The following is a 26,341-nucleotide window of genomic DNA, read 5'->3' as shown; positions in this document are numbered from 1 at the left end:
AAGTACAGTACTACATAAGTGTTACCTGTCATTATCCTACATTGCTCAAGTTTGTGTTCAAACCGTGTGAGGCTCCTAACGCCCCAATGCTGGGCCCCCAGCAGCCTGGCAGGGCCTCCGGAGTCTCACCTTGGTGGTGTGGCCCCATGCCTTCCTGGGAGAACCGCCCAGCGAGATGTCCACACTCCTCCTCTGGTCCGGTGGCTTCACAGTGACCCTCTCTGCTGGCGTGTGTGGCCGCCGGGGTGGGAAGGCCCTCAGGGGCCCCGGGGGAGGGATGTCCGAGGGAGATGGAGGCACAGAGATGGAGCGGGGCACCTCTAACATGCTCCTGCTCCGGCCCTGGTCGGCGAACTCTGGGGAGCCCGCACAGATGGGCGCCGTGGGGCTACCGTGCCGGAACTGCTGGCGCTGCTGCCACTCGTAGAGCTGCCACACGGTGCCGTCCCGGTGTGCCCGGCGCTCCTCACTCGACATCTTCAGGTGGCTGGCTCGGTCCTGCGCGTACTTGTAGTCACTTGGCAGGTTGCGGGGAGGGGGTGAAGAGCCCCCTGATGGGTGTCGGCTGCTCTTGGGAAGAGTCTGGTAGTTTTCTGGGAAGGACAGGGATTGGCTGGGACCCTGGCGAGGAAGGGTCTGGTCCAGGGGCAGGCTGACGAGAAAGGAGAGGACAGGTAAGAGGACCAGCAAGGGGTCTGCTGGGCTTCTGGAAACACAGCTAGGCAAAGCCGCAAAGCCACAAAGCCAGGCACGTGAGGGAGCCCTGTACGAACCCCAAAGAACAATCAACGCAGACACCCAGGACTTCAGTCGCTTCTTCCCTTTGCAGAGGATTCCTAAACCACTTTATCCATCAACCTTGGAGTGTCAACCCCCCTACCAGGCCGACTTGGCTGCCCCACTTCAAGTGCAGCATGATTAAACCTGCCTCGCTCTCTCTTGCCATCAGTCAGCTTTTCCATCAGGTGTGCACATCTCTAGGAGATGCCTCACGATTCTCCCGGTCACCAAGATGTTCCCCAGCACCAAGTCCTGGAGGTTCTTAAAGGAAGTGGCTGGCATCAATTCCTTTCTTTCCCTATTACTTTAATCCAGATCTTGATTAACTACCTCCACCCCGACAACTCTGAGACCTTCCTAACTAGTTTCCATGCTGTACAGAGTCAACTGCTTGGATCTAATCACTCCCGTGCTCCAAAACCATCAATGGCTCCCTAATGCTTACGAAATAAAATCTAAACCCCTTCTCCTGATACTCACAGCTCTCTAGCACCTGACCTCAACCCACCTTCCCTTCCTGCTGTTTTCTCACTGCTCCTCCTACCTGGGCCAGGATCAAATTGGGGCAAGTTGGCCGTCAAGGGTCCAACATTTAAGGGGGCACCCCCCTCTCAGGTGCACCCCTGCACTTGCTGGAGCCTGAGTGTGAGGGCCTCACCCTAATCTTGCCTGGCCTCCTACACACTTGGACAACTTTCTGCAGTAGAAAAAGCAGAGGAAGTCTGACCTAGGGTTGAATCCACTGGCTGTGTGACCTCAGGCAGCTTACCTGACTGCTCTGAGCCTCAGCTTCCTTACCTATAACATGAGGACAGAACTACCTGCCTCCTAAGGCTGTCCTGAAGAATAAATGAGACAGGAAGAGAACACAGGCTCCTTGCCTGATACACAGGCGGTACCTTCACCAGTGGGTGCTCCCTTCCCACTTCTCTCTCCTTATTCTCATAATACTGTTCCTCCTTCCCCTACCTATATGGGCTCACCTTGCCCTATCACCAAATCTCACTCATTCTCCAGGACACTGTCCCATGCCTCTTCCACAGAGGCCTTCTGCAATGCCACGGCCCTCAGGGTTCCTGCCCTGCTCTGACCTAGTTACTGTACAGTCTGTAACTTTTCCAAGGTCCTATATTGATGTAACCTTTTCCTACTCGTAAGCTGTCTCTTCCCCGGCCAAGCTGTAAATCCTTGCCGGGCGGCAACTGTGTCTTACATTCTGCGGTGTTGTCCGCGGTCTGAGAAAGTGCTGACACATAACCAGCCCTTCAACAAATACTCCGGCACACAAAAGCTGGATAGGATGGTGAAAACTACTACCGACCAGCCATCTTAATTTTCTGAAAGAAAAATTCAGCAAGGGCCAACTACAGTTTTATTAAGCTTTACAAGTCTAACCTGAGAGGCAGCAGGATGTAAAACAGACAGGTTCTGGAGTCAGGCCTGGGCTGGAATCCTGACTCTGCCTTTACCTATCAATTTTACCTAACAAATCTTTATACAGCAGCGCTCACCAGACCTTGTTCTAAGCTCGAAGTGTAGTCCAGCAGCATCAGCACCACCTGGGAGCTTGTCAGAAATGCAGGTTATCAGGCCCCACCTGAAATCAGGAACCCTGCGGGTGGGGCCCAGCCACCGGTGGTTTAACAAGCCCTCCAGGTGGTTGATGTTTGAGAAGTGCTGTTCTAATTGTTTTTAAACTCATTGTATCACTCTCCTTACTGTAAAATGGGGCTACTAAGAACCATTTAATAGATTGTTGTGAGGATTAAAAGTAGCTGTCATTCAAAAAATGGTGGCTTTCTTTTCCCTTTTTATCGTTATCTTTGCAATTACGGGAGGTAATTTTAAGATCTCTTCAGCTTGCCCAGCTTGTCTCCTTGCCACCAGGTGGCAGGGTTTGCTATGGATTTCCCAGAGTCAGAGGGGAATGTGTCTCTGAGGAAGGGGCAGCGCCTGAACCCTCAAACAGCAGTGGTGGCAATGGCAGAAACCAGGCTGGGGGCTTCCCCCGGGGAGTTCATGACTTTACTGACCATTGCTCCCTCTGCCTGAAGCAAAATGCAAACGATGCAAAGCACGTCCCAGCCACGCTCGCTCCATACACCCCTTCAGTCTGGCTCTGCAGCCCATTCCCCATGCCTGCCTGTGGTGTTCAGATGGTCAGAGCCCACCGCCGCCAGGGCAGTGCCCCAAAGCCCTCAGCTTATCCTCTAGCCTGTGCCCTCTGCTTATGCACTGCTTGCCATCCTCCCAGGGCTGGCCATTTGGGGGTGACCCCAAAGACCCCAGTGCCAATGGTGAGTCCTGGTGCCAGAGGCCAAACCACAGTAACTAACGGATGGTGGAGGGAGGGACACAGGAGGTAGGGTTGTAAGATGAGGTAAAGGTCACCCTGGAGCAGGCAGGAGCGCACAGAGCCGCTCTGTCCTAAGAGCAGATCCATTTGCTGGCCCCCAACCCCAGCTTTATCCAAAAGAAGGCTCGAGGTCTCCTGCCCTCAAATCCCGCTCTGCGCCACAGGGGGCTCCCTTTCCAAAAGGCACCTATATATTCTGATATAGCCCCTATAAAATGGTCATATCGAAACGTGAAATCAAGTTTTATAACCAATTACTTATGCAGCAGGCAGTCCTCACCTGAGCTTCCACATCGGTTGTGCAGGACTTCCACGTTTTACTCTGTTCCTCGTGGTAATGTTTACATCCCTGACTCTACACCCACCCCTGCCATTTTATTTTACAAGTATGCATTACTTTAAACACCAGGGAAAAAAATGGAAGGCTAGAATTTCAAAACAACCTCATAGAATGTGGTAAGATTCTAAGGGTGTATCAGTCTGTCCTTGCAAACCATCATTCTAAAGGAGTTTAATAAAGTGAAATATAATATACATCTCCAAGTACTTAAAGAACAATTAGAAATAATTCCCTGTGTGGTCTAGAGCCGCGAATATGAGATCATATTACAGTTCAAATAACCCTCCTTCCAATGTCTAACGTGCTCCTTCTAACGAGATTAGCACAGTCTCAATCCTACACAGAGCAGGGATATCCCTCTCCTGTATTATCAACAGGAGGAGGTTCCTTTATTAAGCAGCCAGAACTACTTATTACTTGACTGTAAGAGATTACAAACACATCTTTAAGGGAAAAAAAAAAAAGATAACTCTGATATGCAATATGCAGTCCTTCCCAGATACAAGTGAACGATCAGACATTGAGTACCCTGCTTACACAGAGGCTGACAGCTTTCTTCTCAAAGGGTCGTCTTCAATCCCTCACGTTTACTTTTCAGCCCCCTGAGAACTACTTCTATCACTAGACTGAGATTCCTCTTACTGAGTGCTCAATGACCTCCAAGGCCAACAAACTGTTTTCATTTACAGACCTAATGTCTCCCTGCCCCTTAGATAAGAAGGGCTCGAACTCCCCCCTCACATCCTAGGGACAGTCCGACGCCTTCCCCAACCACCTCTTATCTCCTTGCAGTTGACTTCTCATCCTTTAGCTCCCCCATGTGCCCCCAGCCCCCATTATGTGTAGCAGAATAACTTAGGTCTGTGGGCTGCCAGAGTTATGTAGAGACATTTCACAACCACAACTTATAACTTACATAACTTACAACTTATACCAGAGGTACAGCTTTGCAAAGTCCTTTCTGCACCCCTGCCACAAAGGGTTTCTCAATGGCCATGCCTTCCTTCTGGTTCCCTTTGGCCTTCCCCTCGCATTACTCTGCCTCCTGACTTAACTTCAAAATTCTAGCTCTGTTAAGAAGGTCTACTCATCTAAGCCCATCAAGAAGTTCAGTGGAACCAAAGGCCTCTGCTACTGAGCATGAGACCAGCAGAGAGACCCTGACATTCCAGATTCTCCTTCCCTGGTGCCCAGCCTCCTCAGAAGGCACCACATCCAGGGAGCAGTCTCATGCTGCCAACTGGACTCCTTCCAGATGAACCTTCCCTCACCACACTCCCGTTTTCCTCCTCCATCTTCTGCTAGACTTCTTTATGCAGACTCTGCTGTTGCCCACCCCCTTGGACTGGAGACCCTCAGGGTTCTGCCTTTGGCCCTCTGCTATTGTTCTAAGCTAGTTATTCTCAACCCTGATCACATGTTAGAATCACCAGGGGTAGGGGGGTTTTCGAAAATTCCTGATGTCCAGGCTGAAATTCGGATCATCAGAATCAGATTGTCCAGCATGGGACCCAGGCCTCAGTAAATGTCAAACCTCTCTCATATACTGGTATCACCTGGAGAGCTTTTAAAACAGACTGATGCCCTCACCTTGCCCCAGACCAAATAAGGCAAAATCTCTTGAGCAGGGCCTCAAATGACCAAATTGTGCGGCCACGATTAAGAACCACTGCTCTAAGCATTCAACCCTCGGTGATCTTGACTACTACCAGGGCATCAGTTACCACCTCTAGGGCAGTGACTTCCAAATCTCTCCCTAAGCTGAACCCACATTCCCTATAACCTACTGCTTATCTCCACCTGGCCACTCCACAGGTACCACATTCCTCTTCAAGCTCATTTCTTTCTCCCATGCTCACATCTTGTGCACAGCGCCACATCTACCTATTGACCAAGTCAAACTTGAATGTTAACCTCAACTCCATCTATGGCCCTCCTCACCTTCCAGCCCTGGATGAATCAGTTTCCCAAGCCCTATACCTACCCAATCTCAACGTCTGTGTATCCTATCCATCCCCTCCTCACAATCCTCACCATCTTTACCGCTTTTGTTTAGGTCTTCCTCGCCTCCTACCCAAAATATGACCACCTCATACTTGGTCATGTTCTTTCCAGACTCTTCTCCATTTAACCATCTTCTATATGGTCACCAGAGCAAGCAGTTAACCTAAAATAGTAGTTTTCAGAGATGATGTGGGGTGGGGAAACAGGGACACTTTTGGTGGGGTATAAACTCAAACATCATTGTTGAAGGTCAATTGTGTAATATCAATCAAAATTAAAATCACATATATCCTCCGACCTAGTTATTCCACTTCAAGTAATTTGTTCTTCAAGTATACCTGCACTTGTCTGCAAAGACAACTGGGCACGGATATTCACTGAAGCATAGTTTGTAATAGCAAATGTTTATAACCAACCTAATTATCCATCAATAGGGAAATGGTATAAAGATCACTGTAGATGCATACAATGCAATACTCTGCACCATTTCAAATTAATAATATGTCTATATGTGCTGATATAGATAGCCAAGATATATTAAAATATCTTTTGATATATTTATTGATATATTAAGTGGAACAAAGCAAGATGAAGAACATGGATTTTTGTTTTGTTTTGTTTTTAATATAGTGGTTGGTCTTTGGGGAGTAGATCTAGGTTTCTGAAATAAAATAGGAGGACACTTATTTTTCAGTATTTACCCATTGGTCTTATTTGGATTTTTTACCTTGTAAGTAGATTACTGATTATTTGAGGGTACTGAGCAAAGAGAGATTTACACATCTAGCTATGAATTTGGTGATGAATTAGTCACGGGTACAGAGAAAACTAAGCAAGCTATAAGCATGAAAATTACCAATACCAGAAAATAAAAAATTGTACCACAAATGAAATTTAATTATTGTATACTACATGGCCCAGCTGTGAATATTTATACTTCACATTATATAATAATGTAAAAACTGACTAGTGATCTAAACAAAAATTATGCTATAACTATATTATGAAGCTGGGGTAAGGGTAAGTGTGTCTTTGGAAAGGAAAGGTAGAGGGGGGGAATAAGAGACTTAAATCTTTATCATCTAGAGTAGAATGTCGAAAGCTAACTAAAACTGAAAACTCAAGAGACAGCAGTATAAGTATCTTATTTGGAAATATAGAGATAAATACATAAAACTACTAAAAGAATTGAAAGCGGTTGCCTCAAAGGTGGTGGAATCCGGAATAGGGATGGATGAGGTCATACTACTTAAATTCTTAAAACTATATACAGGTATTACTTTAATAAAAAAAAGTTTTTTAAACAAGGGGTAATTAAAACTGCCATTCTCATTTTGGGTGGGGTACATCAGAATAGCCTGGGAAATTTCTTCACCATATTCATGGACCTGCTATGTGAGAACTGAGATGAGGTAAGGAATATCTAGTCTGAAAAATCTCCTGAGGCCTCTTCCCTGCCAACACCCTTCAAACCACCCTCCTAAATATTAGAAACTATCATGCCATGCTCCTGTTTTAAGTCCATCAATGGCTTTCATGGGCCTTCAAGATTAAATCCAGACTCTTCAGTAGGAAATACAGGCTTATCAGGGCCAAACCCATGCCCTTCCTATCTGCTTCTATTTCTGGTTTCTCCTGCTTTTACCTGCCCTAGTCAGCCCCATACTGACTTCAGTTCCTAAGAGTTGTTATCAATACATATAAAAGGAAACAGCTAACTTATCACGAGTAGCTTCTCTCTGACACACTGTCTCCTCTACTGGATCCCCCTTCTGTTGCTAACATCCAAGTTGGGATACCACTTATGCACTGATTGCTCCTAATCAGGATGGCCAACCAAATGTCAAACCTCCACACCACAATCCATATCCAAGTGCCTAACCTAACACCTCCCTCACTGGATAGTTAATAGGTTTCTCAAACTTAAAAGTCCCCAAAATGGAAATCCCGATTTGCCCCCAAAACTTGTTCCTAAGCCTTCCCCATCTCAGCAACCACCTGGTTGTTAAGTCAAAATTTAAGGGATCATCCTTGTTCCTCTTCCCTTTCTCTCATCCTGCACGTCCAATTCGTTGACAAGCTTTTCTGTTTCAACCTCCAAAATGTACCTCAAATCTATTTCTTCCTATTTCCATTGGCACCATGCTGGACCACTGCAACAGCCTCTTTCCTAGGCTCTTATCGTCTTTGTGAATCAGATCACATCATTTACTTGTTTAAACCCTTCCGGTGGCTCTCCCTATTGCTTTTTCAAATAAAATCCAAATTCCTTACCTTGGACTATGAGCACCTGCATGATACAACCCCTGCTAGCTTTCCAATCTCATCAGCAGTAAGGTCACTTAGAACTACCTCCTAGGGGGTCTACCTAGCCCAGCACCAAGAATAGCAGCTTCCCTCCTCTGTGTCCTTGGGCAGTAGCTATTTTCAATAAAACACAAAATCTGATCAAACAGAACTGACACCTGGTCTGTCCCAGGAGGGAATGGGAAGGTATCTTAGCTACAACACAAAGGGCCTTCCTTCTCCTAGTCTGACCCACAACAATGTCTACCAACTGCTCAGGGAGTTTCCATTAACTCCCAGTGAGTTCTCCACCATCTAACCTCACAATAGCCCACCTGGACCAGATTAAAGAAGTTACACAACCCACACATGCATACAACACCCACATATTCACGAGAGCCCCACCCACCTAAAAAGAGGCCTAGCCTAGTCCCCTTGGAGCACCACCGCCTCCAGACCCCACAGTGGAAAGTGTGGGCCTCACAGCAGGGAGAATGGACAGCAGCACTTTAAAGCATGTGTATCAGGCCTGTGGCAGACTTGGCCTGAGCTCTGACACATCCACTGTGGCCCCTCCAGCCCTTGGCGGGCTTTCTGAATGCACCACGACTTTGCTATCTCGTCTCCAGTCTGAGGTTTGTTTTAGAAGCCTGAGGATGGCGAGGGGGATTTGCTGTCTTCAAAGTGAAGACAACACACAGTGGCTTCTAAGGACAATGTGGAAGCTGAGTGACCCTGAATTCTTCACATTCATAAATGTGTCCTAATTAATCTAAAATTATAATAAAATACAGATAGTGCTTTGCAAGTAGCAAGAGATGCAGTCCCTCTAAATAATTAAAACCATTTCTTGAAGGAATGGGTATAATAAAGCTTAATGTCAACAGTGCCTGAGCACTTCTCTACGTGCCTGGAATTAAAAATGGATCTGTATTTACTCTAGCTGCTACAAATATTTCCCGGATGCAGAGAAGTAGCTAAGTAAGAGGAGAAGATCAGTTACTGTCTACATGCCGACAGTCTCGGGCACGCTCCCTGGGGAATGGGAACCCCCTACCCCCGATATAATCTCTTGTGCACTTGGGAGGCTCATGGACTGAGTCTAAACTCTGCCTTTGCCACTTATCTGTGTGCCCTGGGCAGGTTCCCTCACTTCTCCAAGCCCCAATTTCTTTGTTTATAAATTGAGGCTATCACCCCTCCTTGCAAGGCTGTTGCAGGGATTTATGGAGATAACGGAGGTAGAGAGTTTAAGGCCGGCATGTACCAGCATGTGCTGGGTAAGTGATAGCTACTCTTATGACATTTTTATGCTCATTAGCGGCAGCGACCCTGAGTCCATTACTGACCTCCTGCTGTCCGCCTTCTGGGCCTTTGCCCACTGCTCCACGTGCGCCAGGCTGCTCTTCCTCTGGCTGTGCTTCTCAGGGTTGGTCCTGGAAGGAAAGGCCCGCTGGTACCCGCCAGTCCCGTTCTGCTCTCCTGGGCCAGATGTGACAGGCAGCACACCGTTCCTCTCTGCCCTTTGGGGCTGAGCCTGCTGGCCTCTCGGGCCGCTGGGTAAATCCACGAACAAGGCATCCTCTTCGGCTGGCGAGTATGGGGACCTGGCCTTGCTCCTGTCCCGCTTGCCCTCCAGTGGGTCCCTCTGGGACCGGGACCGGTCTTCCTCCTGCTCCCGCCTCTCGAATCCAAAGGAATCCTCGTGGTTGCGATGAGAACAATCCCTTGCATGTCCGGGTCCCATGCGGCCACATTCTCGACAGGACTCTGTGTGGTTGGCCTGGGGGACCGCCTGCCGCTCCACCTTCTCCATGTCCCTGCAATGACAGCAGCACGTTCAGCCCAATCCAGACCGGAGCCCCCGGCCAAGACTCCCCAAAGGGTACACTTTACACTCCAATTACCTCCAGGCCTTTGCATGGGCTCTTCCCTCTGCCTAGAGCTCCTTTCATACCCTATCCCCTTACTCTGCTGGCCTAACTTCTACTCCTCTGGGATCTGGCTTAAATGTCACCTCCTCCAGGAAGCCACCATACACACACACACACACCCCCTAGTCTCGATCAGGATCTCAGCTGACCCCACTATCACACTAATCACACTGGACCATAACTGCATGTTTACTCATCTAGCGCCCAAGTAGACTATGAGTTCCTTCAGGCCAGAGGCCCAGCTGGCCATTCATCGTATGCCCAGAACTTCCATGAAATAACAGTACAGAATAGGAGCTCTATAAACACTAATGAACAAATAAATGGTACATGTGATATTCTCATGCCTTTCCCTTTTGCTGTTTGTCCACCTGTCTGTCTGGGGCAGGTCAGCTTGGATAGAAGGCTCCTGAGTCCAGGGTCTCTCCCACTGGCATCCAGCACAGCCCAAAGTACAATTAGCAGCATAATTAACATTCTTCCAAGATGGTGAGTAGAGAATTGGCACAGCAATCTCTTTATATGACTACTTATCTATCTTGTCAGGGAACTGCTCAAACAGGAACGCAAGAACACTGACCTGACAACAATTCTCTGAAGTATTATTAGTCAGATTTCAGAGATAAGGAAACTGAGGCACAGAGAAGATAAATGATTTGCCCAAGACCATACTGCTGGGAAAGAGAGACACCAGGGCTTAATCCCAGGCAGACTGCAGAGCCCATGTGCTGTAGCCACTGCTCTCTACTGCCTCTCCAAATGCATGTCCATGGTCTGCACATATGCAGACTTGGAAACTGCAAAGGAGAACGGGGTGGGGGTGACAGGGGAGGATGTGAACCAAGGCTAAAGAGCTTCTGGGGCATAGAGAAGGGCAGGTTTCTTTCATGGCCCATCTCGCACTGGAAGCTGCCTTTCTCCCCACCTCTTTGGGTCCTAGTTATGTCTGCCTCCTCATTACCTGACACCAGAGACACAGCAGCAGCAGCTCCATAAGCTTAGCAGAGTTTAGACTGGGGAGGCAGGGAAACCCACTCCAGCCTAGCTCAGAAGGACCAGAAAAATTACCAGGGAACCTTGAATGGGCAGCTGGGCAACTTGTGCTCCTTGGTAAAAAGGTCCTGGTCTAGACATCCATCACTCCTTGAAATGGTCAAGCCTGAGGGTTCTCCATTTCAACAAGAGAACGAACAATGGAAATGCTGTTGCATTTACATCTCGGTGGCCAGACCTCAGGTGTCCCTGCAACAACCTCAGAACCTCAGCTACCAATAATCAGCACTGATTCAGGGCAGATCAATCCAGTCAGGGAGCTGGTTAAAATGTCAATGTAAAGTGAAAATACAAACCCTAACACAGGTCTGCTTCTTAGTGTGTGCAGGCCGAACTGTTGGCCTTCACTTAGGCATGGAAACTGAGAAAAGCAATCTCACATCTCATGTCCATGTACTCGTGACTTCTCCATGAAAACCCAAAGCTTTGTGGGGGGTGGGGGGGAAGCTTGTTTGGACCTCCTTCTATCCATCACTAGGGGACATCTTTCCCCCCATCTCCCACCCCTTCTTCTAACAGTGTTTCAATTTTCATCTCTACAAGTCCCTGTGGAGCTGAGGCTCCAAAGTCTCAGTGACTGGCTCAGAGGCTGACACATCACCCAATCCAGGCCAATCAGAGTTAGCTCTAGGACTCTGGTTGGACCTGGTCTTGAGCTGTTACAACTACATGGGAAGCAGCTACCTGAGAGTGAAACCAACACCAAGAAAAGCAGACGGAGAGAAACAGAATCTTAAAGACTTGGCCTGAACTCCTAGATTTAGCCATACCTAAACCAGATATATCTTTGGACTTTTTGGTTGTGCATCAATATATTCTGTTTCTCCTTAAGCTAGTCTGAGTTTGGTCTCTATTACTTATAGCAGAAGGAGTCCTATTACATCATTTTATAATGACATATTTAGATGGTGATCTCCAAGGACCCTTCCATTCCTAAAGTCCAGTGAGTCTATAAGCTCAAGTAGTAGGAATATATGGGAAATATTCAGGGGCCTGCACTTTAAGAAAAAGCAATTCTTACTGTAAGTTTTTAAAGGGACAACTCTGTTCCACAATGTACACATTACAGGTTTTAACTTTTGTCTTTCTTTTCTTCCTTTAATCCTCCCATCACCACATCAGTGTAACCCCAGCCTGCAAGTCATCTAAGTTGGCCTTTATCTTCTCTACTGTTTCTCAAATTCAGGAAACCACCCCTTAGTGGTGCGCTTAGGCTGCTGTCTAGAAGATTAAAGCTCTGGCTGCCCTCTGGGTCACACCCCAGCCAAGATACTGAAGCTTTATAACCTGGTTACTCTGATTGTGAGACCGAAGTAACTGTACCTCCTTGTTATCCCCACCACAAAGATAAACAGCCCCTTGTCGTAAAAGCCATGTAGTAAAACAAATATGCACCTAAATGGATGACATCAGAATTGAAGGGAAAAGAGGGTTTCTTCAATCGACAGATGAATGGATAAAGAAGATGTGGTACATATATACAATGAAATGTTACTCAGCCATTAAAAAGAATGAAATAATGCCATTTGCAGCAACATGGATGGACCTGGAGATTATCATACTAAGTGAAGTAATTCAGAAAGAGAAAGACAAATACCATATAATATCACTGATATGTAGAATCTAAAATATGACACAAATCAACTTATCTATGAAACAGACCCACAGATATAGAGAACAGACTTATGGTTGCAGGGGGTGGGGAGGTGTGGGGATGGACTGGGAGGCTGGGATTAGCAGATGCAAACTATTATATATAGAATGGATAAACAACAAGGTCCTACTGTATAGGACAGGGAACTATATTCAATATCCTGTGATAAACCAGAATGGAAAAGAATATGAAAATGAATGTATATATAACTGAGTCACTTTGCTGTACAGCAGAAATTAACACAACATTGTAAACCAACTATACTTCAATAAATTTTAAAATAAAATAAAATAAAATAAGAGGATTTCTTCAACTTCAGAACCCGGGGGTTGTGGGTACAATGTCTTAGCCGAACCAACTGTAACGGGGATTTTTCTTTCTTTACCAATCAACTTCCATGTATTTATTGAGAACCTATATATCCCCACTCGTACAGGCACTAGGGGATATAAGAAAGTAGTAGAGAAAATAGCCTCTGCTGTCAAACCCAGACAACCCTAAAGCCTGATTTCATCATGGTGACCACATTTAATACTGTTCTCATAAGCTGACCCCAAATCATGGAGTTTGCCAGTCTTTTCTATCCTTGGAATTAACTTATAACTACAAATATTAGTCCCTACTGTGTGTGTACATATGAGTGTACACACTCCAATACATGCCAACACGTCCTGAATATAAAGTTGATTGAGAAAGATAAACCCTTTTCTCAGATTGACACCAGCATTTACTGCAAAACAAACCTTTAGAGGCTGGCTAAAAGAATGGTAGTCTGCTTGCTACCTGGCAGCTTTCTAGGCCCTAATACTTGGGGTTATGAACAGCTTCTATTTCCACGGATGCTGGGACTCACCTCAGATAAGACGCCTTTGTGTCCAAAACGTTCAGGATCTGGCTGCAGGCAAGAAAGGTGAAGGGAACATTCCCGACTCCCCCACCTTACCTGACAAACATTTAACTTAGTAAGTTACAGGATTTAAGGCAAAAGTGTTTTTTGGTCTTCTCCCTGTCTCCTTGCATTCCCACCAATGTAACACATGACTTCTCAAATCAGGAGATCTGTCACAAGAGATCTGCAATGCTCAATTTAGCACAGTGGTGGTGGGAAAGAATGAAGTATCCCTTGGCTTTCAGTGACGGTGTCATTCAGAGAAGTTGGCCATGCAGGGCACAGACGTTCAGCTAAGATGACACAAGCCTTTCTTGTGCAGGTCATTACTATCATTGTGAGCACCTGGAATCAGTGACTATTCAAAAACACAGGGAATTCCTGACATTTGGTGACCATTTTGGCCACATGTGTCACTTCTCAAGCTTGACAAACCCAGAGGGCATAGGATTAGAGCCAGTCAGACCTGGATTCAAGAGCTGGCTCCAGCCCATAGAAGCTGGGTGACCTTGGGCAAGTCCCTGACCTCTCTGGTCTGAGGTTCCTCATCTGCAAAATGAGGACAACCTCCGCCTCCTTGGGTCATTTTGAGGGTTAAAGGAGACAATGCACAGAAAGAGCACAGCACAGGGGCTGGCACATAGCGTGTCCTCAAATGCAAATGTACTGGCTTCCAGTATCTATTCCCTCCTTCTTCCTTGCCCCAGTTGTTTCAAAGTGGCAAGGTACCCAACAAAAAACTTACATTTCCTAACCTCCCTTGGAGCTGACGGTGTAACATAAATCTGGCCAATAAGATGTGCACAGAAATTGCTGGATGGGTCTTCCAGGAAAGCCTTTAAAAGAAGGAACGCTTAGCTCTCGTAGCTAACCCTTCCCTTCTTCCTGCCTGGAATTTAGACTCTATGCTGGATTGCAAGGTGACAAAAATGAGGATGAAAGCCACCTGCCAAAATGTGGGTAGAAAGTGAGAAAGAGCCTGGGTCCCTGATAGCATCCTGGAGCTACTATATGAGCCCAAATTAACCGACTCTGGATCCCTGCTAGTGAGAAAACTAAAACCCAATTTGATTATGCCACCCTAAGTTGGGTTGTTCTATTACTGGCAACCAAACGCAATCCCTAACTGAAACAAGGGGCTGAGCCCATCATTAGCAGGGACTGGGCCCCCCCCATTTTCAGCACATCACAGCAATGCTTTATGTCTGCTTAGAGAAAATCCTTGTTTTCCCCTGTAAGTGGGAAGAGCACCTATTTCAGACTGACGATACTTCTATCTTATTCCTGTCCCTCACAAGAACTTGGAAGTAAAACAGATCATACCAAGCAGTTGTACGCTATTATTTTATTCTGCCTCCAAACCCTTTATCTCACCAGGAAATAAGGAACAACATTTACTTCTATCTTGATGTTAAACACACACACACCTGAAATCTCAAAGACTTGGGTGAGAAAAGGAACGACAACTTATAGGAGCTCGGCTGGACCTTGGTCCTGTTGGCAGACACAGCCTTCCTGTCGCAATCCCAGTGGAGGATCCCTCCCTACTCACCATACCTAAATGACCAAACTAATAGCCCAAGAACAAGGGTCAGGCCACTGATATCCTTAGAGAGTTTGGTCTGCGCCAGGTCAAGGGCAGAAGTTCCTGAGCACTGACCCCAAGGCTCAGGAGGACAGTGGGCTCAAAAGCTAGAACCCACCCTGAGCACAGTCCAGAGACTTGTATAAAAGGCTGAAGAGAATGGGCCCAAAGTCTCTAGGGAGCATGAAGGCAGGCTTGCTCAGCTGAATTAGTTCCTAGATTTGAGGGAGGAAATGGCTGGAGAGAAATGGAGACAGGAATTGGTTTCTACTTTTCCCCAGAGTTAAATAGGGCAGTTCCCCTGGGATGGGGGAAGATAACTTGCTGCCTTTCACGCTCTGCTCTAAATAAACAAGAAGAGGGCCTGGGCTTCCCTGGTGGCGCAGTGGTTGAGAATCTGCCTGCTAATGCAGGGGACACAGGTTCGAGCCCTGGTCTGGGAAGATCCCACATGCCACGGAGCAGCTGGGCCCGTGAGCCACAACTACTGAGCCTGCGCGTCTGGAGCCTGTGCCCCGCAACGGGAGGGGCCGCGATAGTGAGAGGCCCGCGCACCGCGATGAAGAGCGGTCCCTGCACCGCGATGAAGAGTGGCCCCCACTTGCCGTAACTAGAGAAAGCCCTCGCACGAACCGAAGACCCAACACAGCCAAAAATAAAGAAATAAATAAAGTAGCTATAAAATTAAAAAAAAAAAAAAAAAAAGATGGGTAGAGGGAAAAGATTTAAAAAAAAAACAAAAACCCATCTTAAAAAAAAAAAAAAAAAGAAGAGGGCCTGTCCTCCCCCAGAGAAGAGTGAGACTGAAGGATAAATGAAGCACCAGACTCCTACCTGAGGCCATCACGTGCCTCAGCAGAGCGGCTATTGGCAAAGTCCCCTGTGAAGTTTTAAGGACCTGACAAACCAGACGAAGAAGAAAGGAAAGATATATAATGCCTGCCAGGTCTCCTCACTTTGTTCATTCCTGCCCGGAGAATCCTTCCCTCTTCCTTCTAGCTGGGTAAGTAACGCTCAACTGTCACAGCCCAACCTGAGCCAGTCTGGAGTTCTGGCACGCACCAAGCTCACTCACTTTCCATCTCTCTACGGCAGTTACAGTCTGGGTCATTCATTTTTTGTGGCCAATGCTTGGTTATTATATGCTGCGTCCTACTGTGTGCCAGGAACCTGACATAGTCCATCTCTAATCCCTACAACAATCTTGCAAGGTGAGTACTGTCAAGCCCAGAGAGGCTGAGGGCACTCACATGAGCACCAGATTACTTACAATAAATTGTTTCTACTGAAAGACAGGGACTATGGTGAGCACCTACTAACTGCAAAAGTAAGTTACGCTAAGCACTTTAAATACATTATCTCTTCTTATCATTGCACAAAGCTAGAGATATTATTGTTTCACTATAGGTAATGAACGTGAAACTCAGAGAGGTTAAGCAACTTGCTCTGGATCATGCAACCAGTGACATAAGCAGGACTCAATTTCCATCCGATCCAACTCCAAAGCCCTGCACCTGGGCTGAAAACATGTCTATAAATTACTTCTGTCAAGGGTCCAAGGGGCTTGTCCAACCTCAGGTGTTGTCCTGCCACACTTTAACCAAAGTGATCAGAGTTTGGAAGGCCAAAGATTCCATGCTCTGAAGAGAGTGCAGATAGCCAGAAACGTGTGGGCCACTTTTAAGCAGGCTGATTCCCCACAATCAATCCCACAGCAGTGCTCAGACTGCTCTCAGACACCCCAAGTCCTTATGTGAACATCTTACAGGTAGAAGTTCTGTTCATCCATCCAACCATCCACACCCCCATCCACTAACTGAATGCTTACTACGTGCCAGGACTATTCTCATTTTCAAGGAGCATACGGTCTAGCAGGGTGACAGTGAGAAAGCAGGCCAACATAACTTTAACATGAAAGTTCTATGCATAAGGAACGAAAGAGTGCTATAAGCAGAGGCATCTGACACACTGAGGGTCAAAGAAGGAAGAAATATGCATAGGCTAGGACCTGAAGGCTGTGCTGAATTGTCCTAATAAGGGTGAGGGCCAGGGGAGCAGATGAGCAAGGCCCAGAGGGATCCTGGGCCTCACGATATGGACCTCCATCTACCTGCCCAGAGCTCATCACAGTCTCTTCTCCCCCTAGCTCGCTTTGATTCCGCCATAACTCCCTAGCTTTCTGTTCCTTGAATAAACCGAGCTCATTCCTGCCTCAGGACATTTGTAAGTGCCGTACCTTCTGCCCAGAACACTCTTCTTCGAAGTTTTACATATTCAACTTTCTTGCATCAATCAGGCCTCACCTCCACACCTTCCCCATATGGAGGCCTCCCTTGACCACCCAAACAAAAGTGCCTTGGGCTTCCCTGGTGGCGCAGTGGTTGAGAGTCTGCCTGCCAATGCAGGGGACACGGGTTCGAGCCCTGGTCTGGGAAGATCCCACATGCCGCGGAGCAACTGGGCCCGTGAGCCACAACTACTGAGCCTGCGCGTCTGGAGCCTGTGCTCCGCAACAAGAGAGGCCGCGACGGTGAGAGGCCCGCGCACCGCGATGAAGAGTGGTCCCCACTTGCCGCAACTGGAGAAAGCCCTCGCACAGAAATGAAGACTCAACACAGTCATAAATAAATAAATAAATAAATAAATAAATAAATAAATAAATGAACGTGAATTTCTTAAAAAAAACAAAAAAACAAAAACAAAACAAAAAAAAAAGTGCCTACTCCCTGCCCCTTAGTCCCTCCCCATCTCATCATTCCATTTTACTGCCTTCATGCATAGATCATGATAGAAAATCATCTTGTTGATTTGTTTGCCTGTATACGGTCTCTCTCCCCCTCACCCACCCAAGAATGCATGGGACTTTGCCTCTCTATTGAAGATTGCTGTATTTTTCAGTATGCTTAACAGTGTCTGACACACAATATGCCCTCAATAAATAACTGTAGAATAAAAGACTAAGTGGACAAAAGTACAGACAAATGCACCCAATTCAATAATTTGAGTATGGTTGGGGCCGAGAGGATAAGGAATAGCATAATGTGAGCCAAAGACACCTGCAGGGACCAGACTCAGGCAGGGATCAAAAACCCTACTAAGGAGATTGGATTTTATGCCAAAGGTGACTAGGTTATAAGTTCCTTCAGTCCCAAGACAGGACTATAGTTACACCACAGACCACAGAGGTTTGGAAACCGATAAAAAGAGATAAGTTGTCTTCCGATAGGCCCTCCTATCTGAACTGCTTGTCAGTTTTGTGAACTGTAACACCAAGCTGACCTCCTTGCTCAGTGCTTTAGCTTGCTGGAAAGAACAAGACATCCTTAGACAAGAGAAGAACAACCAGTTCAACAGGGGGGAACTCAGAAGACAAATTTCAAGGAGGCTGTGGAGAATCAAAAACCAGAATCCAAAGTCTGGTAAGTGGAGGAACATGGAAATAGGGGAGAAGAAATTATGGACAGAAGGAGGTAGAGGGCAGGCTCTGGCAGCAGTGCTTGGTGCTCCTTACAGCGTAGGGCTGGGGTCTCAAGAATACTTATCTATCAAGAGATCCTGAAGCCTGTGTAGGAAACAAGAGGACAAAGGGAGGAGGTGCAGCAAGGGTGCTCAGCTCCCTCTGTGGTTAGAGGATGTAGGAAGAGGCTGGAGGAGGAGAGCGGCGAGGGGCAGGCTGAGGGGCAGTGCTGCAGGGAGGCTGGGTTGCTGAGCCACAACTCACAGTGCTAGGGGATGGGCACATCCTGGCAAGGGAGAGAGTATGATTTGCTCACAAGAGATTCATCATCAATGTAATCCGGAGGATTAACGATGAAACTGGAAGGGTGCAAAGGAAAAAGACCCAATGACATTGTTAAACCAAACCCTATGGAAGCTAGCACATCTGAGATGGAGTATCAACTATGTCTTAGGCAACGTGCGAAGTAAGCACTTTATACACTCATTTAATCTTTGCAAAAACCCGTTAACTTCGAAAAACTGAGGTTTAAAAAGCATACCTAAATTGCACAAGTGACACAGCTAGAAAGTAGTAAAGCTGGGATTTAAACCCCGGTCTATCCAACTTCAGAGACTAAACTCTGGGAGGGGTTAGTACTTAAGGCAAAAGAAATTGATACAGTAGGAAGTGGCCTGGATATTGGTTGCTTGCATCTCGTTTACCACATCCCATCAAGTCATCTCTCCTTCCTCTGCCCATAACCCTAGCATTACTTGGGAATCCACCCCTACCTGGCTCTCAGTCCCCATGGTCTAGTTCTCAGAAGTGAAGCATGTATCCCAGGTCTGTGCCAATCAGTACGTGCATTCCCTAGCCACAGTGTGTGATTTTGGGAATCAATGTGACCTAAGCCTGTCTAATCAGAATAAGATCTCAGAGCTTCTGGATAAGACTCTGGCTCTTTCCTGCTGAACTTAACTTGGACAATGCAAGTCTGGGGCTACTGTAGCTATCTAGCCACCAGGTCCTAGATATGCCAGGGACCTCCACATGGAGTTTAAGAATGAATCCAGCCCAGGCAGGCAGAGCCTGAGAGAATGACTTGTAATGATACTGTCTGAGCCTTGAACCCAACTGTTTCTAAAGCTAGAAGCTATCCTGAACTTTTCATTGACATGAATCAATAAATTCCTCCCCCTTTAAGGTAAGTTTGCATTTTCCTTTACCTGCAATCAGAAGTCCTAATGTACCACATTCATAAAGAAAGCATTTGCCTGTATGAATAAGGATAGAAGCTTTTGGGTGAGAAACAAGGAGGGAGAGAACAAAAAGCTATGGTTGGGGCCACCCACGTAACAGAGATGGAGGTTTTGCAGAGCATATCACCAAAGTGGAGGAGAGGCAAGATGTAGTCCTGCCTGATGAATACTTCTAACTAACCAAATGTCTGAACATCTTATTCTGGTAAAATAGAACATTTAATAAGTCTGAATTTCCTTGGCTGACAATTTCATTTCTCAGAAAATTAAGAGGAAATGCTATTCTGCTTTTTGTCTGCGTCAGAAGGTATAACAAGTTTTTTTTTTTTTTAAACGGGAAGAAACCTTGGGCAAAGATGATAATGGGATTTTAAGAGTTTATTAAGAGCATAGTAAGAACACATTTTAAAAGTTCAGAGAAAAGCTAGGGACAATACAAATGGCCTGAGATCCGGAAGGCAGCCCAGTGGAGAAGGGACGGAGCCCCTCTAAAACCAAAATCTGATAGTTAATTACAAAATCTTCAGGTAGGAAAAAGTAAAAAAAAACAAAAAAAAATTCCTAGTCTCAGCTAGCAAATTCATCCTGAACGGTTGAAGGCAGACATCACTTATCAATCACAGCACTTTTTCCTATTAAGCCTGATCTCATTCTCAAGTCATCTTTGACCCAGTGCCCTAGTCAGGCAAAAAGAACTGAGCAAAGCCGGGACACAAGAATGAACCCATTTAACATTGCTGGTAGAAAGAAACCAATGTAAAAACACAGGGAGCTCTCAGAGCTCACGTTATAAAATGACACAAGAAATGCATCAAGCAGAGATAAAATACAAATCCAGTGGAATGGGCCTACATGAATGACTACAAAAACGGTAAAGTCTAGAAGGGACTGAGGTTTGTTTATTTAAAGCAAAGTAAAATAAAACAAAATTTTCTATTTTCTAATAATTAAAATAAAGAAGGGGAGAACTTTAAAAAAAATATGAGACATAGGTATCTCTGCTTGGGAAGATGATCACAGCACAAATAAAGTTGAATTCTTCAACTTCTGGATTTAGTTCCTTATCTTCATCAAGATGAATGAACTTCATCATGAATAAGAGAACAACCTTGGTTAAGAGAGACTGAAAGACCAAGGTGGGGAGGAAGATGGAAAAGGCCCAGCTGTTAGCACGCTAGGGCCCTAAGGGAATTCGGAGATGGGCTCAAGAAACCTCGCAGGTGATCTCTGAGGAATCCAAGAGAACAGGGAAAATGCCAGAATATTACAGACTGAATAACAAGACTGGAGAGCCTATAACCAACCTCTGCAATAGGCTAAGCTGCATTCCTAAGTGGGCAGATATCAGCACATGTAGGAAAGGAAGCACCGAGGAAAAGCAAGCAACTCGGTAGAAAAATGGGCAGAGAATAGGTACCAGTAATTCAGTGCAGAGGAAATACAAGTGGTCAATAAATATAAAAGGTCCCTACCATCATGAAAATACACATTAAAATAACCAGATACCATTTATCTACACACAGCTCAGCAAAAATGAAAAAGATTGATAATATCAACTGTTGGCAAAGATGTGGGGAAATGAGCGCTCTCACTAGTGGAATATACAGCTTTCTTTAAAGGGCAGTTTGGTGGTATTGATTAAAATTAAAAATGCATTGTATATTGACCCGGCAATCTGAAAGCCTCACACATGCAGAAGCTTGTAGAAAGTTTTTCATTACACAACTACCTACAACAGTAAAAGAGGACAAAAAATAAACTATCCAAGATATGGCACGTGCTTAAATACATTATGGTACCTCTACCTTATGAAGTACCATACAACAGTCAAAAATAAAGGTAGCCCATATACACTGATACAGAATGATTTTCAAGATCAATATCATTCATGCCATAAAAAAAGCACAAAAAACCCCTCTACATTTATATAAGCGCGTATACGCACATATATGAATAGAAAATAGTTTAAAAGGATCCCTGTTAACTTGGTAACAGAGGTAACCCTGGGAAGGTGACCAAGGATATTTCTCTTTACTTTTTGCATTTTTTAAAAATTTTTCTTGCCTTTATTGTGCTGATTTTTTTTTTCTTTTGGCTGCGCCACGTGGCATGTGGGATCTTAGTTCCCCGACCAGGGATCAAACCTGCGCCCCCTGCATTGGCTGTGTGGAGTCTTAACCACTGGACCGTCAGGGAATGTCTTCACTGATTGTACACATGTATGTATGTATGTATAAATACATAAATAAATAAAATTTTTTTTAAAAAAGAATGAACAACAAAAACTAGGAAACAGTGAGCATGTACACAAGGAGTAAGTCGTGTCAAACCTGCCCAGTTTCCTTCTCCTAGGATAAAGGTGGAAATGCCAATGTCACTCTGAACAGAGTACCTGCAGGTTACTGGCACAGGCTTTCATATCATCATTATGGACACAACAGAAAAATTCAGGCTGGATGACAATGCTAAGAAGCAGAGGCAAACCTGACTGAATACCTGTAGTTAAGAGTTACTGATTCAGGGCCCACGGGGTAACTTCCAGGACAGTCTTTGGTCCTGTTCTGTTCAACATATTCATTCATTCTTCCAATCTCTCACTTACTCACTCAACAGACACTTGAGAGCTTATTACATGTCAGGCGTGCAGAATATACAAAGATGATTCCCACCTGAAGCCTAGGATATTGAAAAATAGACAGAAAAAAAAAACCCCCAGCATAACAAATGCTTGACTGAGTTGCTAGGAAGCTCCAAGGGTAGAGCCTGACCCCAACCTGGCCTCTTGAGGGAGGTCACTATCTATATCAAAGGTCTGATCGTCTCAGGAAAGATATCATGAAGCTAGGAAGTACCACTAACACCAAAAATCACATACACATGAGTTGGAAAAGGTGGGCAATATAAAAACATCCATGTGAAACCCATTTGCAGTTACTGACAAATCCTGTCTTTAGGTTGCTGGAGGACACCACTCTTGTTTTGAGGCCTCACTAACAGACCTTTGTCAGAGGCCTCGAAGCAGAGCAAGGTGTCCAGAGAGTGAAGAACGGGGCTCATGTCAGATGAGGACTGGCTAAAGGCACCCTGACTTTCCAGGGCTACCCCACTTTCTCCAAGCCCATGACTCCACTCATGTTTCTCCTCTGCTTTCTCACAGGGAATCACCCACAGTCAACAGACTCAGGAACTTCAAGATCCCTGATGGTACCCTGGTTGGCCCACTCGAGGGAAGAGGCAGCTGGAAGGCAGCTCCCAAGTCAGCTCCCAACAACAAGGTGGGCCGTCGGTAGCATGTTTCCAGTTTGCAAGATCTTTCTTGTCTGTCCGCTCCCTCCTCCCCAATCTTAGCCCCAGGGTTTTCCCTTCCACCACACACAAGAGGAGAAAGACCGAGAAACGTACAACCAGGTACCGAGGCTGTGTATCCCAGGCAGTCATTTCACCCTCCCAGCCCTTCCGGTTTCTCTGTTTAATGAGGACAGTGGACTAGATAATTCCTAGGGGACCTTCCAGCTCTGCCTGCAGCATGTGTAGGCTCTGTAAACAGTCTCCTCCTGGAAGAAGTCACCATTTAAAAGGACTTCAAAGAGAGGGCAATGCTTAATACGAGTGAGCGAACGGTGGAATTCTAGGCATCCAAGAGTTCTTACTTGGGTTCCCCCACCTGTGTAGGGAGCACTCTGGCAGGGACCCTCCATGGGGACTGACCTCTTCAGTGACGATCGAGATAGCACCTGTGCAGCCTGGTTCATGGCCCTGACCCAAGCGTTCATGTCCTCCTGGGTGTCGGCACTGAAGTAGTAGGTCCTCATGCCCGACTGCTCAGCCTGAGAGCCCCTGGTGGAGCTATTATAGATGAGTGCTCGCATCCCCATGTGCACGGCCTGGAGGGAGAAGACGGAAACCCAGGTCAGAGAGGTTAGTGCGCATCTCACTTCCAGGAGCAAAAACCAGAAACGCCCCGGCCAGGTTCTCCCTTCTTCCAGACTAAAAGCCCACGCACCACCCAGCTTATTTCCACACCTGGAAAAAACGTCACGGGCTGGATTCCCTTTTCTTGGTGAAGCCAGGCCTAGGAACAGCTGTGTCTGTTCCCCACAGAAAAAGTCCCGCAGCTGTACCTGTTTCCTACTTATCTTACTCCCACTTAGGGAGGGGCACACAGTCAATTCAAGGTTTATTTGAGAAAGAGATATTTTTTAAAAAACCCTCATTCCATAGAAGCAGACGCTCGGGAATCCCTGTTTTGGTTCTTCTGAAGCACCTGCTGACTGGAACTGATTCAAAAATCAGCTGCTCAACAGCAGGCAGCTCGGTGCAGATATTCACTCTGCTTCCTGCTTGGGCATGAAACATGATGTACGCCCACCAAGGAAGCTGCTCTTTTGTCTCGCCAAAGAAGCAATACAAAGTTCAGCTGAGCAGTCTAACACTTGACTGAAGACCCTGGCACACCTACTATACGTCAGGAAGCCTCAAGGTGCTTTCACATGTTCCACAGGTACTGGGAAAAGCAACCGCAATGGACTGCGAACAAGAGGTTTTCCCGCTTGCGCTCTGATAAGCAAGGTCCTTTAAATTTGCAAGGAAAAAGCTCACCAAATCCACATAGGAAAATGATGTGGAAATAGGAAGATTTACAGAGTGCCTACTATGTGTCTCCTAGGTACTTCCGTGACTTTAATCTCATTTTAATCCCAACAGCCTTATAAGGAAGGAACAGAATCTCTTTTACAGATGTGGTAAGTGAAGCTCTGAGAAGTTAAGTAACTTTCCTAGATTTCCACGCTTGGTCACAGATTCTTCACAGCACGTATTACCTGGCATTCTTTATTTTACATGCTTGTTTATCATCTGTCTCTTCCCTGCAGAATCTAAACTCGATGAGAGCAGGGACTCTGTCTATTTTGTTCACTACTATATCCCCAGGAACAGTGCCTGGTGCATAGTAGGTGCCCAATAAATATTTTTTGAATGAATGAAAAGTTGGAGGCAGGATTCACACCTAGGAATATCTGACTCTGAGCCCAAGCTTCTCTGTACAGTGCTCTCAGGCTCTATCCAGAAATGAGTCTGATACAGATCACTAGTCTGATAATCTGGATCCAGAATGACAGACAGACGCCATGCAAGGACCAGTCAGAGAAAGCAAACTGAGAGAACTAAACAGAATCTGGAAAATGACATGTTTCTAAAATCACCAATGGTCATGGATAAAACCTCTCAGATGAACTGTCAGCATTCGCTTCTCCACTCACATGCCTAACATCCAGGCCCAAAAACGTTATTAAATACGGGCCTGCTTGTGACATTTACATATCTGAATCCATCCAGCCCAGTGCCAAGGGAGTCCAGGCAAACTCGGCCTTCAGCTAAGGGTTCCACAGCGGCTTCTGGGGCAGGCATTTACTTGAGTAAGCTAAGGTGATTCACTGAACAATCACTGACTTACAGAGGACTAAACATGAAACAGAAGTAAGCCTGAACCGACCTTAACTTGGGAAGTATAAGGAGTGTCATTCACCACAACTCCTACTACAAATGACTGCTCCATGGTATCTGTTTGCAGAACGGGACTAGCCCCATCTACCCTGGCAGAACTAGCGGATGGCTAGTTTTCCTGGAGAAAGCTCTGAATGGGTAATCAACCGTCTATAGTGCAGTGATACCAGACCTGTGGATGTTCAGAAGAAAACCACCTAACCCGTCCGGAGGACTTAAGGAAGGCTTCCTAGAGGAGGTGGCCCCTGAGCAGACACCTGAAGGACAAGTAAGTAAGAGTTGGGGAACTCTTCAGGGCATTCCAGACTGTGACTAAAGCTCAAGGGGGGTGGGGGTTGGGGGGAACGATGGCTCCTAAAGGCCACTGAGAGCCCTGCTTGGCTCATCCTGCAGACCTAGCGGAGCCTCAGGGCGCATCTAGCACCCTGGCTCCCTGACAATGCCTAGGAGCTGCCTGGCTGCGAGTACAGTTAGAGAAGACAGACAAGAGAGGACCACATAACCCTTTAGGCTCTGCCTATGCACCACTACAGATACTCTGAACAATCTCAGGCAAGGTGCCCTAGCAACAGTCAGAGAATTTCAGCTCTGCAAACTGAGAAGAATTGACATCAGAGGCAAGCATAAGGCCCAGGACACAAAATACTGCACACTCCTCAGTATGCCCAAGAACACGGATCCTGAACTGTCCCAGGGCCCATCCTCAGGTTCCTAAAAGAATGACACTGCAACCCAAAGGGAAGAGAACTCTTTCACACTCAGGAAACCACAGCCCTGTCTGGAGAACCACCTGAACATCACCTGTTCTGTCTGCAATAGCTTTTCTCCCTTCTCAGACCCTGAAGACCCCAATCATCCCGCCAAACATGCATGCCTTCTGTCTCCCAGAAAAAATATTTAGGGAACACTCTTGGTGAAGCCTATTTAAAAAAAAAAAAAAAAGAATGTACGACACATAAAAGATGTTTTCCTAGACTGTATTTTCACACCTCCCAACGAACTGTTAAGATGAACTATATATAGTTATTATAATCAGTTACTCTGAGGATATCCCAAACGCTGTCCCCCCCACCCCCCAAATTCACATGCAACAGTGTTATCCCAATTGTTTGCCCAGTAGCAACACTAAACCCTAGAAAGGAAGGTTTTTCTGAGGAAGGCTTTCAGGCTGCAAAAGACCAGTGTGACACCCATCAAACAAAATGTTTTCAGAGCCAACAATAAGCAACAGAGGCTCTGAACAATTTAATAGAACAGTAT

The 26,341-nt window shown here is 46.1% G+C and overlaps 1 protein-coding gene across 5 annotated transcripts in view; it reads right to left on the bottom strand.

Moving 5' to 3' along the window:
* PLEKHA7 (pleckstrin homology domain containing A7) overlaps positions 1 to 26,341 on the bottom strand; it is a 211,626-nt gene that overhangs the window by 38,536 nt on the left and 146,749 nt on the right. For all 5 annotated transcript variants that reach the window (XM_057553588.1, XM_057553590.1, XM_057553591.1 and 2 more), the window contains 3 exons: positions 23,288 to 23,463; positions 9,116 to 9,586; positions 130 to 652 (listed from right to left, as the gene is read on the bottom strand). In XM_057553588.1, coding sequence (XP_057409571.1) covers positions 130 to 652; positions 9,116 to 9,586; positions 23,288 to 23,463 — 1,170 coding nt within the window. The remainder of the gene's footprint in view (positions 1 to 129; positions 653 to 9,115; positions 9,587 to 23,287; positions 23,464 to 26,341) is intronic.

The sequence above is a fragment of the Balaenoptera acutorostrata genome, chromosome 9 (genome assembly GCF_949987535.1).
Source record: "Balaenoptera acutorostrata chromosome 9, mBalAcu1.1, whole genome shotgun sequence".
NCBI classification, from domain to species: Eukaryota; Metazoa; Chordata; class Mammalia; order Artiodactyla; family Balaenopteridae; genus Balaenoptera; species Balaenoptera acutorostrata.
Note: the sequence above shows the minus strand (reverse complement) of the source record. Positions and strands in the feature narration are given on the sequence as shown.